The 20139-nt window shown below is 47.7% G+C and overlaps 1 protein-coding gene and 1 non-coding gene across 4 annotated transcripts in view; both read right to left on the bottom strand.

Moving 5' to 3' along the window:
* The window catches only part of CHD6 (chromodomain helicase DNA binding protein 6), a 178978-nt gene that overhangs the window by 3510 nt on the left and 155329 nt on the right, over window positions 1-20139 (bottom strand). For 2 of the 3 annotated variants that reach the window (XM_070420947.1, XM_070420948.1), the window contains exons 30-36: window positions 18440-18648; window positions 15760-17340; window positions 12084-12235; window positions 11482-11688; window positions 10053-10505; window positions 7858-8049; window positions 6821-6940 (exon numbers count right to left, since the gene is read on the bottom strand). In XM_070420947.1, the coding sequence (XP_070277048.1) occupies window positions 6821-6940; window positions 7858-8049; window positions 10053-10505; window positions 11482-11688; window positions 12084-12235; window positions 15760-17340; window positions 18440-18648 (2914 nt within the window). The remainder of the gene's footprint in view (window positions 1-6820; window positions 6941-7857; window positions 8050-10052; window positions 10506-11481; window positions 11689-12083; window positions 12236-15759; window positions 17341-18439; window positions 18649-20139) is intronic. The other variant, XM_070420949.1, reaches the window with a different exon arrangement.
* LOC139014732 (U6 spliceosomal RNA) lies at window positions 355-461 on the bottom strand. Its single transcript, XR_011472290.1, has one exon. It is a non-coding gene; the product is annotated as a U6 spliceosomal RNA (small nuclear RNA).

Genomic DNA, 20139 nt, shown 5'->3' with positions numbered 1-20139 from the left:
TCATTGTGCAAAAGCAGCATCCACCCTGTGGAGAAGCTGACAGTGCTGGGAGCTAGAGACCAGTAGGAGATGCCCAGGTCTTAGTCAAGACTCTTTTAAAAAATTTTATTGAAGTATAACTGGCATAACATATTAGTTTTGGTTGTACAATGTAAAAACCATATGGAATACTGCAGGAATTTGCATGTCTTTTTTTTTTTTAAAAATAGGTTTTTATTGGTTCCTGAGAGAGATAAAGGGAGAGGGAGAGAGAGAAAAACACCAATGTGAGAGAGAAACATGGATCAGCTGCCTCCTGCACACCCCCTACTGGGGATGGAACCCACAACCTGGACACGTGCACCAACTGGGAATCGAACCTGCCACCTTTTGGTGCAATGGACTGTGTCATTCTTGTGTAGGGGCCATGCTCATCTTCTCGGAATCGTCCCAAGTGTAGTATATGTGCTACCAAGGTGCGCAGTCAAGACTCTTGTGGTTGCGACTCCTTGACAAATGATCCCAACATTTGTCTTCCTCATGACTTTTCTTTTTAAAAAATTTTTTTTAAATAATTTTTTACAGATTTCAGAGAGGAAGGGAAAAGGAGAGAGAGAAACATCAGTGATGAGAGAGAATCATCGATCAGCTGCCTCCTACATGCCCCATACTGGGGCTGAAGCCTGCAACCCAGGCATGTGCCCTGACTGGGAATCGAACCATAACCTCCTGGTTCATAGGATGATCCTCAACCACTGAGCCACCCTGGCTGGGCACAGGAAGGTTTTCAATCAGCCACAGAGCATAGGCAACTGAAAGTGAAGTGTTTAACACATTCCCCGGCCCACAGGAAGAAGTCTTGCTAAAGGGACACTATTAGCTGTGTGTGCCCCACTCCCCTCTGGATCGTGAGCTCCTGGAGGGCAATGACTAGCACACCTATGTATTTGCCGAGAAAATGAAAGCATTCTTGACTATCATTGGGGAAATGCATCAGAAAGCAGCGGTATTCTGGTTCCCCTTCAAGGAGACGATCTACTTTCCTCTGTTCAGAGGTACTCTCCAGTGTTCTTACTTAGTGGAGAGCTCCAGAACTCAGCACTCTGCTCCATGTGGACTGAACTGTGCCTGTGCCTGGGACTTACAGCTATGCCTGCACACAGGTCACTGGCACCACACGTCTGGATGATTTAGCTACAGAGAATCACAGAGGAGGACCTACTGCCTAATGTATCAGTGAGCGGCAGGCAGATGGGGGGAGAAAGCACCCGCCTAGAGTGGGTTTGCTGCAGCCACACGTGCTTCCTGTGACTGTGGCTCAGGAGCTCTGGGGGGAAACGATGCAGTCAGAACCTGCTCCCCCAGCGCAGCAGCTACAGAGAATTATACCAACCACTGCCATTACAATATAATGGACTCTGAATATGTTTCAAAAATGGCCAGAATAACCCCATGTGCAGGGAGAAATGTTTTCCTCACGGAAAGGGCGACATTTCTTCCAGGACTAGTCTGAAATGCCTATATCCTCTGGGTGATGCCTACGCCCCGTACTCTTCACAGCTATCATTAGGCTTATCGAGGTGATGCACGTCCACATATTAAAGGCCACTTATACTTCTGTTGTTAAGCAGCCTCAGTCTTCTTTGCTCAGAGGAGCATAAGGAACAGCCCTGCCCCTGTGGGTTCCTAGGGAGTCATTCATCATCCCTTTCTGAGCGAGTGAGAGGAAGCATCTCTAACTACTCTGGCGTCTCCTCCTTGCGGTTCCTGTCACAAAGCGGGTGTTCTTGTACAACCTCCTCGCTTAAAAAAAAAAAAGTATTGACTTCAGAGAGGGAGAGGGAGAGAGAGAAACATCAATGATAAGAGAGAATCATTGATCAGCTGCCTCATGCACATCCCCTACTGGGGATCAAGCCCACAGCCCGGGCATGTACTCTGACTGGGAATGGAACCATGACTTCCATGGTTCATAGGTCAACACTCAACCACTGAGCCATACCAGCCGGCTACAACCTTCTCTTTGATCACAGCAATGGTAAGGCTAACAAATGTTCAGAGTGGCCTTGTGGGATCTGTGACCCTGGATTCGCCCTGGGACGCAGGTCAGTTAGGGTTGGGGTGTGGACACGTGATAGGTTTAAGAAGCTCCTGGACTGGGTGGGAGGTAGGAGGGCTCAACAGTGAGGCTTCTCAGCTTGGCCTCTGAATGCTGGAGGAGCCACGCTTTCTATGATGGCTGTACTGCCTTTCCAGGATTCTCAGGCATCTGTGTAAATGCCTTCCCTTCCTGTAAGCCCACTGAAGCTCAGAGGCAGGGACCCAGTTGCACTCCTCAGTGGAGCACTCGGAGCAAGAAAGGAGGGACAGGTTTCACCAAGAGATAGCAGACGGACCAGAAAAACATTGTTAGGGCTTGGTGATTGTGGATAAAGAAGTCAGAGCAGCTAAGCACATCAAAGGGCTGAGGCTGGTGATCAGAGCAGTTAAGAAATCTCTTTACAAACTTCCCAAGGACACCTCCTTTGAACTTTAATTGAGTTGCTCTGGTGTTTCCATTTGGTTCACTGCCTCTCCTCTCCCTTAACCAGGGGTCCTCAAACTTTTTAAACAGGGGGCCAGTTCACTGTCCCCCAGACCATTGGAGGGCCGGACTATAGTTTAAAAAAAAAACTATGAACAAATTCCTATGCACACTGCACATATCTTATTTTGAAGTAAAAAAACAAAACGGGAACAAATACAAGATTTGTATTTGCATGTGGCCCGTGGGCCGTAGTTTGAGGACCCCCGACCTTAACTGTTAAGTCAAATCCTTAGAAAGTCCCACAGATCTTTGCTTAAGGGGCTGTTGTAGAGACAGGGTGTGCTAGTGACACCGGGTCAGGTTCTCCATGAGCCTCGAATACACACGTGTACGAGAAGCAGCTGAGATGCAAGGGACACTGGCTGCCAGGTGCTCATGCAGGCGGAGCGGATAAAAGGAGCAGCAGCAGCAGGAGTGCTGACAGTAGATTAAATAAGCACTTACCCATGTCAGGTACTATGCTTAGTGCTCCATCTGCATTATCGCAATTAATCACCACACCAACCCCACGGAGCTAGTACTGTTATCTGAGCCATTTTATAGGGCGTTTACAAATTCATAGATACGTGAAAAACGTGCACTTGAATGTTTCCAACTCCCCCAAATAATGTTAATTTTGAAGTCTCACATCTGTTTCCCAAAAAATATGAAAGAAAACCAGGTCACCATAAGCCAGGCAAAGAGCATTATGATGGTCATCTCTCAAAAGCTTTGGTTTAGAAGAGCAGAAACCTCTGACACTGTCGTGCGTGGTCCCCCATCTTCCTTACAAAGTGAGGGGGCAGGGATTTGACGCTGGGGCACAGTTGGTCAGGCCTGGTGGCCCTGAACCACACCACACTGTCTCTTGTCCCCACCCGTGACCAGCACCTGTGATGTGCACGGCTGCTTTGCCCTGGAGCGTGCTGGGCAACGGCTCACTCTGGGTCTGGGGATGCTGGGGGAACAATTCCTCAACTGAGGTAGTAGGACTTGATGGACTGGGGCCAGGCTACAAGCGCCATTTCTCATGAGTCTGTCTTGAGCCCATTAAGGAAAACTGCCTCATTCTGGACTCCACCACAGTCTCAGGTCCCTGTTGGGCACAGCACCTCAGCCCAGGGCCCTGGCAGGGTAACCACAGCTCAACCACAAGGCTTTTCCAAGCCCTCTTTCCTACAGCCCACCCACAGCAAGAGCCAGGGAAAGGTGCCGGTGGGTCTCTTTCCTTTATACCCACAAACGTTCCCCTTCTCGCTCTCCCTATGACTCTCCTGGGGGAAGTCTTTCTGTGGGAAGCAAGCAAACCCAGAGCTCAGTGAATAACGCCCTCCATCTCATTTTAAAACAATTTGCTATAAAACAGACGTTCTTTAACATACTTGATTTTGAGCTCATCGGGGCACTTAGGACTGGACAGTGCACCTAGGACAGCCTGCATCCTGCAGGACCAGTGGGCTCTCTGGCCCTGCCCACTAAGTTCACGTCGCACTCCTCAGGCACCAAGATGTCTAAAAATATCCCTTCCCTACCCGTTACGAACCACTGATGCCAAGAGAACGCCGGGGCCTTTCAGAACTGGGAACATGCCAAGAAGGCCCAGGCTGGCCACTCTCTCCCCTTCAGACTGAGAGCAGCTGCAGAAAGGCCCCAGGCGTGACGAGCACAGTTCTCACCTACAGCAAAGCCAGAGGCGTGCTGGCAGAGGAAGTCGGCTCTCACCACTTCCTGTGGGAGGGAGAGTCGCTCCAGCCACCCAGCTGCTGCCCACCCTCATCAGATGCCCCTCCCAGCAGCTCCGCGACCACACACAGCGGCAAGTCGGGCTTTGGCAGCGCTCCCTCCTGGTAATTATACCCTGGGAGCAAACCTGCTTCCCTTCCAGGGGAGGCCTGGGGAGAGGGCAAGGAGAGCGAGGAAAGGAGAGGCAGCCATGAAGCGGCACTGGGGCAAAGCTGCCTTTGCAGATGATTACAGGGGCCTCCCACCCGAGAAGCACGTCGTCTTCATCAGCACTTGGTAGCACTTATTCCAAAACCTGCAGATTCCAACTCTAAAACTCAACTCCTGGGCAGAGGAGGTGTAACGAAAACTTCCCTGCTCCTCCCAGGAAGGTTAGCAGGTTCAGCCCACAAATATCCAGTGAGTGGCAAGAGACCTAACAACTGGATGCAGCATGTGGATCCCAATTTTAAAAATCCCACAAACAAAACAAAATAAAACGAAACAGAAACTAGCTCTAAAAACATTTTTGGGACAAATGAAAAAATCTGAATCTGAACTAGATATTAATACTCACATGCGCAATAATGGGAATAGTTACACAGGAAAACGCTGTTAGGAGATGCATGCTGAAGTATTTAGAGGTGACGTGTCATGTCAATGGCCCAGTGAGAAACAAACAGCAAAACTATACACACGTGTGCATATAACATGAAACAAATGTAACTTACACATATGAAATATATGAAGTATGTACGTGTACACACATACATCTAATGAGCAGTCACTGTGTACTGGGCCTTCTGACGCTGAATCCCTGGCCTTACTGCGCACCAGTGAGCCACAGCCCACAGAGCAGCGAGAAGCCCCTGTGGGATGGGAGCCTGTCTCTAGAAGGGTAGGGTCTCCTGGGAGAGAAGAGTGCAGTGGACCAGAGGGCTCCTCCCCAGGAGGAGCCGTGTGAGACATGGTGACATGGTTGAGAAATGGGCCCTCCTGGAGCCAAGCAGAGTGTCGACGTCAGAGCCAAGCCGGCTCTGCCCGTGGGAAGGCTGCGCAACCCTGAGGACCAGGTGGACAAGCGCTTCCTGTTCTTGCTGAGCTGCAGGAAAGGGCCTCCGAGGCAGGGACTGTGTTTATTTAACAAAGCAGGGAAAGTGCATCTCTGGTAAGAGGCTGACTTGCAAGAACAGCTTAGAAATGGGTTTTCTGGCAAGGGGTCAGTGTCTGTAGGGAGCGAAGAACATTAATTTCCAGAGAACATGAGGGAAATTGTTAGACATGTAGAAAGACATGAGAGGGCCAAGGGGAAACCACATGGTTTTTCTGACAAGTCTCTAAACCAAGAGCTCTGAGTTACAACAAAGCAAGAACTGGAGGTCTCTACGGGACAACACTGCTGAGTGCAGAAGGTGGTAGGCAGCGTGAGGGCTGGAGAGAGACAGATGGGGTAAGAACCGAAGCTGAATCAGCCTGCCCAGCACAAGCCAGTCTAAGAGGGCGGGAGGGACATTTTCTGAGAAGAGAACAAGAGAGTTGGAAAAAGGGCCCCTTTTCAACGTGACAAACTTTCTAAGAAGCAGGCCACAGGGGCGGGCCAGGCCTCCCTCCCCGAGTGGCTGCAGTGGATGGAGATGAGAGAGCAGTTATGTTTGCCGAGTTGCTGGAGAGAAGAGGAATCATCCAGGTGACAAATCAGTGACAAGCTTGGAGAACATTAAGTAACAGCTTCTTTCTGCACAGAGGAGGAAATGACTAGGGTGGGTGGTCTTTTGGAGCTAAAACAATAAATCACCTCCAGCAATCTCACGAAGAAGGGAATTTGGATCCCAGGACTGCCGCGCTGGCCGAGCACTGAAAGGCACTCAGGAAGGCTGTGAGCGTGGGGACTCCCAGGAAGAGCAGGCCCCCGTGAGGATCTTCAGAGGCTTCCCATTTGAGCAGAATGCACTTTTAGGGGGTTAATAACACATTTAGGAATAATTTTCCCAAGCTCAATGCCTTTTCAGGTTGCAATGATATTGCCGCCCTCTAGAGGTTATGAATTTTCTATTCCAAATTTGTACTCATCTGTAAACAATAATTAACTCATATTTGTTACACTAGAAGTATTTTGCAGATGTCTTTGAAGTCTCTTCCAGGCTCATGATTCTGTAATAGAAAAAGGGCTGAGCTTGGAGTCAGCTGTTTCTCATTGTCAGCGAGGACGGACTAGGAGGAAATATCTTAAATGGTAGCCAGAAAAGCTTAGCTTAGAAAATTAAAATTCCCAAAAATGAAGTTTGTTAAACACTGGAAACAGACTGCTAATGAGTTAAGGTATCTTTTCCCTGAACTCTACAAATGGGGGAAAATATCAAGCTTTGGTAATGGGTTAAATACATAACTAAAAGTTTTGCAGGTGAAGGCTGAAAACAAATGACCACAGCACCTACAGATGTCCTGTGCTGCCCCTTGTCCTCTGGGAACCGCCTGGGAAACCCGCTTCCCTGCGGCGTTCTCTCTCTGAGTCTGCAAGGCTGGGCTCTGCAGGGACAGGCCCCTCTTCCTTACCCTCAGTCCTGGCTCCTTGGGGGCAGCAGAAACCCTCTCTTCCCCACTCAGAGAGTTGACATCTAATTTCCCAGGTTCCTTACAGCGTGGCCTCCTCTGCTTTGGTTTGTCTGAAAAAGTCTAGGAGACAAATGGAAATCAACATTACAGAACATTCTGTCACAGAGTCTGAGGAGGGTGGTGCATGTCAATCGGTTTTGCTATTTTCTCATTAATGGCTCTCTGCAAAGGACCCAGCCAGGGCATGTTGAAGGAAAAAGCTACCTGGCCCCCACCTAGGCTCTCTTCTTGAAGCAGCAGCAAGCTGGAAAACAGGCTGTGGGGGGCCAGACTAGAACCCCTCGGCTGTCCAGACAGTTTCCCAGGGCACTGCCTAATCCCCAGCCCTTTCCTTGTCAGCACTTTCTCAGCTTCTCTCCACTGCTACCTACCCAGAAGCTCTGCCTGTCCTTTGAGGGTATGCATCTGTGAATGCATTCCCTTTCTTTTCCTGTGAGCTCTCTACCTCCGTTTCTTATTAGCTAGATGTACCCAAAACACAGATGGTGGTGGGTAGACGGGCAAATAAGGAAAGAAAAACCAGGAAAAGACATCTGTGTTCAGTAGCCCTCTGAAAGATTTAGGGCTACGGCAGTAAGAGGACTTGAGGAAAAGTCCCAAAGCAAGAACTAGATAACTAAGAACAGACACACTCCTATAAAAGGATAATGTACTAACGTGAAAGGAACACACAGAACATTTTCATGAAGTGGCAGTGTTTATGCAACCTAAAGATTTCTCTGTGAACTTATGATATTGTGTGGTAATTCTAGGGGGGCAGGGGCTGAGCGTAGGCTAGTTGTCTTCATATTTTGCATGTCTATTTGGCATAGTGTTCTGACATGGGTTATAACTTTTTCTTGACTTTAAAATGATGTCCTTAGTTGACAGAGATTTCTCCAAAACTTGCTGGTCTCCCTCAGCATACTCCTTATCAAAACAGCACCAAGTAGGCAGGAAGTAAAACAGCAATCCCAGGCAGTACCAAAAGCACTTACTGCTCCAAAGCCAGGGACGTCTAAGGAGTAGTCAGCCTGCTGCCTCAGCCAGTCAAGCAGACTTTTGCTGGGAATGGTCTTCTCCGCCTGGCTGCCAGCTGCTGGGGCCGGTTCCGGGGTCGAAGGGGCGGGCACTGGCCCTTCAGGGTGGGAGGTGCTCAGGGAGGCCTGCCCTGAGTCTTCATGGACTTCCTGGATGAAGGGAAAATAAGTATGTGTGGTTAATCATGCCAGAATGAAAACTAGTGTCTAAAAGGAAAGTGTGCAAGGTATGCTTTGAATCTTTCTGTCTATTTTTACCTGAACATTACCCTGCTGGGTGCTCGAGTAAGAACCATACACACTACTTACCCACACAGACGCCACTTCACGTGAGGGGCGTTCCCTCCACCTGAATAAGCCTCTCCCTGTCTTGTCTTCTTGGTAAACTTTAATTCCATCCTATCTGCTCCGGTTCAGGGTCACCTCCCCTGTCACCGTCACTGGCAGTCCCCACTGGCAGTCCCTGGCAACACTGGCCACTCCTGTCCAGTTCCCCATAGCACTCTTCGCAGGCTTTCCATGCCTCACTGCAACTTGCTTACCTATTTCTCCCTTTATCGTTCGAATACCTCTTTTACTCATCTCTGTATTCCCAATGCCTATACTTGGGATTGCTGATAAAGTACAATGTCAATGCTAAATAAATGTTTGCTTAATAAATTTTAAAAAATACTCTCAAGTCAAGGGGAAAATTTCATCAGTCATTCCATTGGAATTTCACCATCATTACAGAGAAACTATGGCTTTGCACCTCTGAAAAATTAGGCAACCATCCCAAAAGCTTGCAGGGTTGGGCAGGGAAAGAACCTGCCACTTCAGCTTCCCAAATGATACAGAAAGTCTAAGAGGAAGACACATCTCAAACAATATACCTTAGCAATAAGCTGCTTGAGGAATAGAGAAAGAAGTCCTTGGCTTGGTCCCCTGATCTGCCACTTACTAGCTGGATAATCTTAGGCTAATTATTTCATACTTGTAAGCTTCAGTTTTCTCATCTATAAAGTGGCAGTAATAATACCACCTTCACAGGGTTGTTGTAAGGATGACATAGGACAATCATGTAAAACCTTGAACACAGTGCCTGGCACATAGTAAGTACTCAACAAATACTGGCTATTATTATTCCTTTTAAAATAAGAAGACTTGTTTGGCTGAGTCGCTCAGTTAGTTAGAGCGTCCTCCTGATACATCCAGGTTGCAGGTTTGATCCCAGGTCGGGCACATACAATAATCAACCAATGAATGCATAAATAAGTGGAATAACAAATCAATGTTTCTCTCTCCAGCCCCCTTCCCCCAACCCTCTCTCTCTCAAATCAAGAAAGAAAGGAAGGAAGGAAGGGAGGGAGGGAGGGAGGGAGGGAGGGAGGGAGGGAGGAAGGAAGGAAGGAAGGAAAGGAAAGGAAAGGAAAGGAAGGAAGAAAGAAAAGAATAAAATAAGAAAACATAAAATGTGATCCCTGTTTTGGAGCTCAAAAATCAATAAATGGAAAAAACCAAAATATAAAGAGAAGTCAGCGGTCTCTGACACATTAAACGAAGTCTAAGGGGGTCTCTCTCTTGGCTGCTGAACGTTTCCTGTTCTTTACAATGATCTCCTTTGAGTTTAGAACGTCTTAGTGTGATCTCAGTGAATCCTCACAGCGACCCTCTGCGGGAGATGCTGTGGCCCCCACTTCACGGAGGAGCAAAGTGAGGTGGTGACGTGCCTAATGCTGACCAGGAAGTCGAGCAGTAGAGCCAGGATCAACCTGCAGAAGTCCTACTCCTGATCCTTCTTCCAACCCCAGCTCCTGGAAAGCCACTAACCTGGAACTACTGGCCACAGACTCCACCCTGCTGTCTTGCTTTGCTCATTCATTACCAGTGGCTCTTTCGAGACACCCGAGGATTTGGGTTGTTTCCATTTGAAATGGCAAGACCTCCTGGCTTATTTCTCCAGGATGCCTGCAGATTAAGGGCCCTTGGTGGATTAATACCATCTATTTCTAAAAAAAAACTGAGGGTAACTTATAATGAAGACATAATGAAAGTAAGCAGGACAACTGAAAAAGGGAGAAAAGAGCCACAAACCAAAAAGTTTTATGCCTGAGGAAGAAGGGTTTATTGCTCTGTGTAGAAAGGCCAATGTTTTTAAGGCCTTGTATACCCACCAGGATTCCTGCCTGAAGTGTCTGCTCCTTCAAAAAGATGAGGTCCATCCCTCCTTCAGCATGTTTCCGCCTCCCTCTCCGCCTCCTCGCGGCAGCATCATCTCTTCTGAGGCTCCCGTTGACAATCTGCCCGGTCACTGGGTGGATCAGGCCAGCTTGCAGAATCCCAGACAAGTCCATGCCAAGGGCTCCTTGAAGTGAACTGATAGCCCCAATCTTAGGGGTGCTGGCACTCACTGGGAAAGGGGATGTGGCTCCTGGGGACCCCTCAGATGTGCAGGAGAGGTCTATTGCTGACTCCCCATGCCAGCCATTGAGGATGATGGGGGGGTGCCCATGGGTGGCAGAGAACTGTTCCAGGTTCCGAGCCTTTGCATCCCGCTCCACTTCAAACTCGTAAGGACGTCTGTGCTTTTGCTCATCCTTTGCGAAAACTGGAGCCAAGAAGCTGTCCTGTGAACACACACATGTGGCTGAATGCCAGCCATTCCTTCAGGCCTGACTTCCTTGGGCCGAGTATGATTTCTAATCATCTTCTAGCTCAAGCCTTCTCAAACTTTAGTACCAGATCACCTGGACAGCTTGTTAAAATGCAGATTCCACTTCAGTGGGCCTAAGAGTCTGCATTTCTAACAGGTTGCCATATGCTGCTAACACTGCTTGTCCATGACCTACACCTGGAATTGCAAGATTTTAATTTAGGGAATCTCAACTTCGGCTGTACATCAGGATCAACTGGGAAGTTTAAAAAATACTCCAATACTCAGTACACACACACACACACACACACCAATTAAATCAGAACCAGCAGCTCTTCAAGGTCCCCAGTGGATTCCAATGTGCAGTTGAGAGGGTAAGTGTGCTCATTAGTGTACCTCCAATTAATCTTAACTTTTAAGTTTGAAGTTATAAAAATAAAATAAAACTCATTCCTGCTTTGATTTTCCTAATTTCTATCAGCTGCCACCCTTCCTTAGTCCTCCATGTGTTGAACACACAAATCCATTCATGCCCCTCTTCCTCACATGCCTGCCAATTTCCTTGCCTTTCTTTGTATTCACTCTGCCATTGACCTAGTCTAGAACCTCACCTCTTCTGCAGCTCCTCACGTGGCCTCCAGCTGCTGAGACACCCCTCTTTCCTGACCCCAGCCCCCGTGAGCCTGCACACCACTCCAGCTGACCTGAAAAACCCTGCCTTCATCACGCATTTTCCTGCTCTAAAACTTGTAATGGCTCTTCGCTGCCTACAGGATAAAAATCCAAATTCTTCAATTAACACTAATGGTTGTACCAATCTGCCCCCCCCCCCCCGCCCAAAAAAAAACCCCTATCCATTCAGTAAACAGGTTGAATGGATGACTCAGCTGAGAAGTGCAAAGCGTCCCCCACTCTCTGTTTCATGGTCAACACCATTCTTGCGGCCTCACCTTCTGGATCTGGGCCACCAACGCTGCACCGTTGCTGAAGCTGTGCTCCGATGCTTCAGGCTCCGAGAGGCTGCTTCGAGAGCCAGCAGTGCTGGTTAACACAGGGGCGGTCAGGGTGCCCGAGGGCTCATACTGCTGGCTGGAGGGCCACTTCCCATTCAACACCACGTGGCAGATGTTATCTAGGCGGTTGATTATCACTCGATCCTGTAAAAAAAAAAAAGGAAAAAGACAAAATCTCTGAGGAATAAGTACCAAGTTACCCAAGTTTGAAAAGTCCCCTGAGATCAAGTTTTCTAACCAGAACAAACTGATTAGAAAGGAGTGCTCACTTTATAATCCTTAAAATAAAGTTCATAGTCTGGACAATAAAAATCAAAGCCACAGCTGCTGTAAATACGAAGACAACTTAACACTTTTGTCTTATGGTCTAATTAGTCAAGTGCATATACCTCCAAGTGTTCAAATGTTACAATACTAATACCTTTTCCAGATATTAAACCTTTCTCTGAATCTGTTACTCAGAAATACTCTGGAAGGTAAATATAAAGAATTCAGAGCTGAGAATGGCCTGGAGGAAGAGGGAAGGCGCTGGGAGAGACCTTTGGCCACTCCGAGAAGGAGTAGAGGGTTTTCTCCTGCAGCAGCTGCGCGATGGTCGGGGCCCGGGCTTCCTGCAGGTCGTCTCCGATGTCGCCAGTGAGGCCTGACGTGGAGCTCTTGCTCTCCTCTTCAGAGTACTTCCCTGGGTAATCTGGGAAGAAAGGTTAAAATTTAGATACTTGAGAGACAGGAGTGATCTGAAAGATCAGGATAGCTGATCTCTTTTTAAAATTAGCCCATTCTGTGTTATTTTAAATTGAATATTAATTACCATGCCTTCTATCTCCAGAAGGACCACACAGGTTAAACTGTAAAGGTAGATGTGCTCTAGGGCAACCCATACAAGTCATGAGAAGAGTTGCATCCACACCCCAACAAAAACAACAAGAAAATAGGAGAGAGAGGATGTTTTCCTGTGGACCCAAGAGTGAGAGGAGTGAATGACCACAAAGAGGCTTTCATTTGGGGTAGTAGATAAGAGGAAATCAAACATTATAATCCTTAGATGCATTTGAAGGGACAGTCTATGAAATGCATCACAGCAAAAAGCTGATGCTTTGTTTTGTTTTTGTTAATCCTCACCCGAGGATATTTTTCCCATTCATTTTTTAGAGAGAATGGAAGAGAGGGGGGAGAGACAGAGAGAGAGAGAAACATCGATTGGTTGCCTCCCACACGTGCCCTGACCCTCTATCCACTGAGCCAAACCGGCTAGGGCCGTGGTCGGCAAACTGTGGCTCGCGAGCCACATGTGGCTCTTTGGCCCCTTGAGTGTGGCTCTTCCACAAAATACCGACTTCTGCGCATGGGCCACAAAGTTTCAATCGCACTGTACGTGCGCGCCCACACGTGGTATTTTGTGGAAGAGCCACACTCAAGGGGCCAAAGAGCTGCATGTGGCTCGTGAGCTGCAGTTTGCCGAGCCACAGTTTGCCGACTACTGGGCTAGGGCAACAGGCTGTTAATGAAAAGGATGAAAAGTCATAAAACCTACTGCAAAGGTAAAACAGACACGATTCGTGTAAAAAATGATGCATAGGAACCTAGGACATTTAAATTACTTCACTGATACAAAGAAATGGAAATGCAACTTATTCTTTCAAGCTTCAGTGGATCTTTAAAGATCCACTTACCAGGAAGGACAGGGAGTGAATCAGAGGGGGTCAAAATGCCTTGGGCAGGAAAAGTTGTGAACCTCTCTTCCTGGTGAAATGACAAGGAATGTGTATCCTCTGATAGGTACAGATTTAACTTTAAAAAAAATTTTTATTTTTCAATTACAGTTTACACTCAATATTTTGTATTAGTTTCAGGTGTACAACATAGTGGTCAGACAATCACATACTTTACAAAGTGGTCCCCCCAATATTTAAAGTGCCCACCTGGCACCACACAGAGCTCACTTTTGACTGTACAAGTCTCTTGGGGAACTGGAGAGACCCCTTACCATGAGCAGGGCCTTGTTAGGCCGGGGATTCAGGGATACACAAGAGAGATGTGGCCCTGGCCCACAAGGATCGTACAGTTTCATGGGGAAAGAAAGGAAAACAGCAAATAAAAAACCACCACAGCAATAATAAACAAATAACTACAATTATGAGCCATGGTGAGTGCTAGAAAGGAAAAGAAACAAGGTGCCATGCCGGCAGGGGGAAGGCTGGTGGAGAGGGGATCCCACTGGTGAGATGAGCAGGCAATGGGGAAGGGTGCTCTGGACATGTGGAGGAACTGAGACACATCCAGGGAAAGACACAGGGATGAGGCTGGAGGGGCAGACTCCTCCAGGTCATGCTGAGTTTTTAGGCCATGAAAGTAAGTGCCACTTTTATTCTAGATCCTACGGGGAGCACCACTGAAAGGTGTTAAGCAGAGGAGATGGATTTAAGTTTTCAGAAAAAGCAAAATGATGTGTGAGAGAAAACCCTGGAAAAGGAGCCAGGAGATCTGGGAACTGGCCCAATAGCCGTGCCAAAGACTGCTCCTTCAGCTGTAGAATTCCAGTCTCAGAAACAGCGAACCCCGCTGCCCCACCTAGTCCACATCACACACGTGTGAGGGCCCTTCAGAGGGCTGCAGAAGCACTTTTAGAAGCATCAGTGCAAAGAACTTTCACCCACAAATATGCGCAAGCTTATCAAGTTCACTGCCCCTTCCACCTCCGCTCAGCAAGGCTGCCACTGCCCCTTCCACCTCCGCTCAGCAAGGCTGCCACTGCCCCTTCCACCTCTGCTCAGCAAGGCTGCCACTGTCCCCTTCCACCTCAGCTCAGCAAGGCTGCCACTGCCCCTTCCACCTCAGCTCAGCAAGGCTATCACTGCCCCTTCCACCTCCGCTCAGCAAGGCTGCCACTGCCCCTTCCACCTCCGCTCAGCAAGGCTGCCACTGCCCCTTCCACCTCCGCTCAGCAAGGCTGCCACTGCCCCTTCCACCTCCGCTCAGCAAGGCTGCCACTGCCCCTTCCACCTCAGCTCAGCAAGGCTGCCACTGCCCCTTCCACCTCAGCTCAGCAAGGCTGCCACTGCCCCTTCCACCTCCGCTCAGCAAGGCTGCCACTGCCCCTTCCACCTCAGCTCAGCAAGGCTGCCACTGCCCCTTCCACCTCAGCTCAGCAAGGCTATCACTGCCCCTTCCACCTCCGCTCAGCAAGGCTGCCACTGCCACCAAAGGACATCAATGCACCGCAGCTCTCCTGTAAACCATACTCGTCTATACCCTGCACTTGTTTGACTGCCTGGGTTTCAAAAAGCAAAGTGGGTTTTATAATTCACACATGGCAGCCGACCTTTGTGGCCTGGGGTGAGGAGGATGGGCAGGTCAGACTGGCTCCTCTGAGTCAGCTGGGTCCACAAGCCACTTTCAGCTCAGCTCCTCTGTCCTTATCCTAGCTAGTGGGCCAACTGTAATTTGGGTTCAGAAGATATTCCAAGATAATCACATCACAATAATTAAAACCAAAGGCCGGGAAATCACTGTATCTATATCCCTGCAAGGCATGAAAAATCTCAGGGGCATCTAGATTCTTAATATTTTAAAATTCCTTCTAACTTGAACCCTCATCTAAGATCCCCCTATTTAAAAAAAGATCAAGTATGTCTGTATATTTGTTGAGTTACTTATAATTTTATTTTAATTTCTGCTGAGTTACTAAAACGACTCTGCTGAGTTACTAATGACCCAACATTAAGTCACAGGGTTTCAACAATGAATGAATCTTTCTTCACCTTAATAAAGAACACATTTATTTGTATTTTTGTGGAGTGCCTGAAAAATTCCATCTATATTGAGCTGCAGGTTCCTAAGGTTCCCCGGCTGTTATGTTCTACTTAGTTTGAAATGCCCGATCTAGTGGAATAGCCAATTATTCCCCTTGATGCCAACCCTATCATCTATCGGATAAGAAGCACACAGCCTCTGCCCCAATCACATGGCTGATGCGGTAAAGGTGCTATGATCATCTACAACCCTCCTCGCTTTTCTGGAATGACCAGAGTTAAGCTACTGTCTCATTTTCAGACCAAGGCCTGGGGGACCTTCAGTTTTAAAAACATGGTGAGTGCTGGTAGACCTGTTTCAGAAGCCGTAAAACTCTTAGCACTCTCCATTTCCTCCTCCGCCCCCTCCCTGTCACGTGAGAACTGGCTTATCCAAGATACCACAAAGTCCCACATACTGTACCTTGACTATGGCAGTTTCCATCTCTGTCATAGTCATCTTTACTCTCGAAATCCATGTCTTCTGACTTGAGCTCACTTCCTTCAGGAGGATACGTAGGGAACCCTTTCTTCCCTTCTGCACTTTCTTTCCAAGGTTCTTTTACAAGTTCATGCTTCACTTTAAATGGCTCCAATGGAATGGCCATGAGCTCACCCTCCATTGTGATGTTATTAGTTTTGCTTTTGTACAGGTCTGGGCTATGACCCTTGGGCTTCTCCACTTCAAATTCATCACTCTCCAGGCCGCGTGTCCACCTCTCCAAGTGTTTGCAGTGGCACTGACAGGCCACTTGAGGAAAAGCTCCCTGCAGCCCGGCACTCCGGCTCCCGGCCCCCAGGCGGCCTTTCTGGGCTTCCTCTGCATGGAGGCCTCGGCCCTTCTCTCCTGGAGTACTAGCGGTGGGCTCGCTCAGAGGCAGAACCTCTGGCCTACCCCTCCCGCCTGCTGCTACGTCCAAGTTTTCCTCCTCATTTTCCTCCTCTTCCTCCTCCTCATCACTGTGGTTCTGATTCAGTATCAAATCAGTTTCTAAACTCTTGTTTTCTAGTAAATCAATTAATTGCTGCTCTGATGACAGGTTTCTTTTGGAGTCACAGACACTAAGGTTACACATATCAACAAACCCACTTTCATTTCCTTGATCCAAGGAAGGGGAAGCCAAGAACTTGGCTTCCAGCTGCCCGACGCTTTCAGGCCTTTGCTTTGGCTCATTGCAGCAGAGCTCCTTGTCTCTTGCAAGAGACATCAAGTGTTCTCCATTTTTAATGTTCATTTGAGCTACTCCTGCTTCCAAACTATCCATAAGAGAGGGGCCTGCAGCTACTTCTGCCTCGTGGCCATTGGGCCGGCAGTTCGCACCTCTGCTTGCTGACATGCCAAGGGCATCTGTTCTGGATTCTGTGTTGGTATGTGGGCTCTCCTGAAAAGAGCCCGGCTCTCGGCTGAGCCCCTTCTTACCATACATCATGCTCTCCAAGGACTCAGGCAGCAGACTTTCCTCATGGGTGATGGAGATGACGTCCTGAACTTTAGAAATAAAGTTCTCACACGTTATGTCTGATAAGCTGCCCCCAGGTGGACCAAGATGATCATCCCTACCTTCTATTTGTCCTAGATTCTCAGGTTCAGTTTCAAGGGACTCTGAAGTCCTGCTCATTTGTGTGTATGTAGGAGATTCATAGAGTTTGGAGTTGGTCGGGTACAGGCAATAGAGACTCTCTGGAGCCTGGCTGTCAGGTCTTTTATGCTGGGCGTAGTTTCTGTAGGCGTCCAGGAAGGACAGCTGGGGGTCAGTCATGACATAATAGTCAGTGCGATTCAGCCCATGTTTGGCGGTGCCGATGAGCAGGTCCCGATCGTGCTTCCCACATTCCCACCACACTGGGAGGTAGAGGCTGGGCCTGCAGAGCTGGAGGCGTTCGTGCAGCTGGGGACACGTTAGCACCTGCTCTCGGACCTTCCGTAATAGTTCAATGCGGTACAGAGTTCTTGCAGCCCGTTCCTCAGTGATGGGTTCAACACAGATGGTGGGATCTGGGGGACCTGGGAAGGTAAACAAAGAGCCCATCACTTCAGGGAGCCCTCGGTTACTTGCTGCCCACCTGAGTCCCTGCTCTTTGGTCTTACAGTTTAACTCCCTAGTTCCTCAGCACGGCAGTCTCAGTGTGTGTGCCCCTGCCAAAATGAAAAGCTAAAAGAGAACGGGAGGTTTTTTATGAAACAGGACAGACCCAGCAAGAAAACTTCAGTTCTGGAAGTAAGATTAGTTCCCCTGCAGTAAGCATGTACTATGTGCCCTCAACACTAGGTGCTTTACACCTGTAAGTTCTCACAGAAAGTCTAAGATGCCAACACCATCCTGTTTTAAGGTTAAGGAAACATGTTCAGATAAGCTAACTTGCTCAAGGTGACAGAACCAGGACTCTGATCCAGGTCCTGTCAGTGGGATGCCAAGGTCCAGCTCTTCCCACTCTATCCAAGCTCCTCAGCTTTAGTGAAAACACACTAATCATGCCACCCAGGGGCAAAAGTTGGGGCATCTGTATGTGCTGTCAAACAGCTCAGCACCCAAACTGAGTAGGCTCAATGTGTGTTTTAGCTTTTCTAAAATATAGCCACATGGCCCAGAACAAGTTTATCTACAAGGATGAGGCTGAGGAGGACCTCGGAGGAACTGCTGCAAATAATTCCAAGCAGGAAGAAATTTCTCAGAAGAGGTCTCTATCAGACCAGATGTTAAATGACAGTCACTTCCTTTCTCTAGCTACATGTCAATACATGATAAATGAAGTTAAGATTTAATCTGCGGAAGGTGCAAAGTTCATAGCAGGATAAATCTATGAGACTTAACGAAGTAAAACTATACCTTGGAAAAGGTGATTAATAGTAGTCTCAATATTTCTGTGAGGTTTTAATCTGAATTTCAATTTTTGTTGGAGTTACATCATTTTGGGAGAAAGATTTTATTTTATGAGGGTGGACCCAATTTGGAGTTCATAAATTTGTGAAAACCCACTTGTTTTTACCTGAAATCTTCAGGTAGACTCCACTTTTATAATTATACCTAAAATAATTCTGAACCTGGAAAATAAGCATGTTCTTTCCTTGTCTCATCTGGGATACCATGACAGAGTTTTCTCACCGCCATCTTTCCACGGGGGCAGACGGCAGACGTGCCGGCACATGGCCACAAAACTATAAAAATAGTGTTCCAGGCTCTCATCCGATTTCTTGTCCAAACGAGAAATGATGCGGAACTGCGTCCAGTTGAAAGTTTTCTTTTCTTGATCATAAACAACACCAAAGGAAGACACCGTTCTGTAGAAGTCAGCTTGCTCCCTCCTTGTCCACCTGAGATTTAATCAGAAAGGGAGGGTGAGCAGTTTCCCTTTCTTTATAAAAAACCAACAATTAACTTATTAAACACCTACCTAAAGAGACTGTGAAGTCAAGAAAGCAGGTAGGGCTGGTTTGTCTATTTTATTGCTTATTTTTATGTAAGTTAAATTGGGCTGAGAGACTTATAATGAACACAGCCTACCAGCTGACCTGCACTTGCACACCTTTCAGCTCTCTCCTGGTACTTACCTCTCCATTTCTAAACCCTGTGTGCCTATTTGTGATCTCCTGACTCATCAGTTTGAGAAATTACCTAGTTTATTTCCTCTTGTGAGAAAGATTTTTAGAATCTTCTGTATGCTTACACATTTTGCCATATTTTTTGCCCCCGTTTGACATCCTAGAATCATAGAATCCTGGAGGGACCTTCCAGACCTTGAAATTCACCTCCTTCGTTTTACAGACGAGAAGCTGGTCCAGAGAAGGAAAGCACCTCCCTCAGCCACACACATCCCGACTCCTTACTGCTCATTGGCTTTCTTCCTGGTTACATATAGGCAGGTTGCCCATATCAATTATTTTCTCTAGAACACAAAGACTCTCTAGTTTTTATATCCTGTAGGATTAAGATAATGACTTAAGGGGTTGGATGATTAAACTCCACCATAGTCTTTTTTTTTTTTTTTTTAATATATTTTATTGATTTTTTACAGAGAGGAAGGGAGAGAGATAGAGAGCTAGAAACATCGATGAGAGAGAAACATCGATCAGCTGCCTCCTGCACATCTCCCACCGGGGATGTGCCCGCAACCCAGGTACATGCCCTTGACCGGAATCGAACCCGGGACCCCTCAGTCCGCAGGCCGACGCTCTATCCACTGAGCCAAACCGGTTTCGGCAATCCACCATAGTCTTTGAGGGGCTTTGGGCACTGCATTCTTCACCCCCAGAAGAAGTGGGGTACGGAGTGCAGCAAGGGGATCAGAGGAAGAGTGGGAAGCGGGAAGAAGGGGCTCTGGCTCTTCTCCTCAGAGCTGCAAAAGACGGAAGAACTATTTCCCCCGTATCACCCGATTTCATAAAGCCAGGAGTGCAAAGAAGTAATTGAATGTGTTATGTGGTGGTGCTTTAACTCACTGGGTGTTAACAGCAGAGGGATGGAGGTATATAAAAACTCAAAGAATTGCAGCTTTGTTAATTTTTCTGGTGGTATCATTCCTAACCTGGCTTTCTGTAGCCATTTTTAGCTTAATTTTCAGGCAGGAAAGTAACTCCTGCCAATTAATATCTTCCTCCTAGGCTGGCTTTGTTAAAAAAAAAATCCTGCCCTAACCGGTTTGGCTTAGTGGATAGAGTGTCAGCCTGCGGACTCAAGGGTCCCAGGTTCGATTCCGGTCAAGGGCATGTACCTTGGTTGCGGGCACATACCCAGTAGGGAGTGTGCAGGAGGCAGCTGATCGATGTTTCTCTCTCATTGGTGTTTCTAACTCACTATCCCTCTCC

Source organism: Myotis yumanensis, unplaced genomic scaffold, assembly GCF_028538775.1.
Source record: "Myotis yumanensis isolate MYYU_CA2020_CCGP unplaced genomic scaffold, mMyoYum1.0.hap1 SCAF_7, whole genome shotgun sequence".
In the NCBI taxonomy this organism is placed as follows: Eukaryota; Metazoa; Chordata; class Mammalia; order Chiroptera; family Vespertilionidae; genus Myotis; species Myotis yumanensis.
Note: the sequence above shows the minus strand (reverse complement) of the source record. Positions and strands in the feature narration are given on the sequence as shown.